This window comes from Penaeus monodon, chromosome 33, assembly GCF_015228065.2.
Source record: "Penaeus monodon isolate SGIC_2016 chromosome 33, NSTDA_Pmon_1, whole genome shotgun sequence".
Lineage (NCBI taxonomy): Eukaryota > Metazoa > Arthropoda > Malacostraca > Decapoda > Penaeidae > Penaeus > Penaeus monodon.
Window position 1 is genome coordinate 23,335,107 of NC_051418.1, and position 267 is coordinate 23,335,373.

Sequence of the window (267 nt, forward strand, 5' to 3'; positions counted from 1 at the left end):
TAGTACAGTAATAGTCCAGTCTATTCGTTATTTACAGTGTGAGGGGAAAAAATGCCTTACTTATTGTGATGTCCCCAAAAAGGAGTCCCTCTTGGCATGTCTTCTCCGGAGACCCACAGCCATTCCCCCTCCAGGGAAAGGTCGTTCCCGCCCACCCACACGTCCGCCGTCTTCGTAAGGCCTGGAAATGGATTTCGTGATATTATCTAAAAAAGTTTGGATTGTGGCTTTATGTACTTTTAGTCTTCTAGTTCGAATTTATGCATT

At 44.6% G+C, this 267-nt stretch overlaps 1 protein-coding gene across 2 annotated transcripts in view; it reads right to left on the bottom strand.

The window, feature by feature from the left end:
• The window catches only part of LOC119594157 (CD209 antigen-like protein C), a 3,155-nt gene that overhangs the window by 1,232 nt on the left and 1,656 nt on the right, over nucleotides 1-267 (bottom strand). For both annotated transcript variants that reach the window (XM_037943227.1, XM_037943228.1), the window contains one exon: nucleotides 61-181. In XM_037943227.1, the coding sequence (XP_037799155.1) occupies nucleotides 61-181 (121 nt within the window). The remainder of the gene's footprint in view (nucleotides 1-60; nucleotides 182-267) is intronic.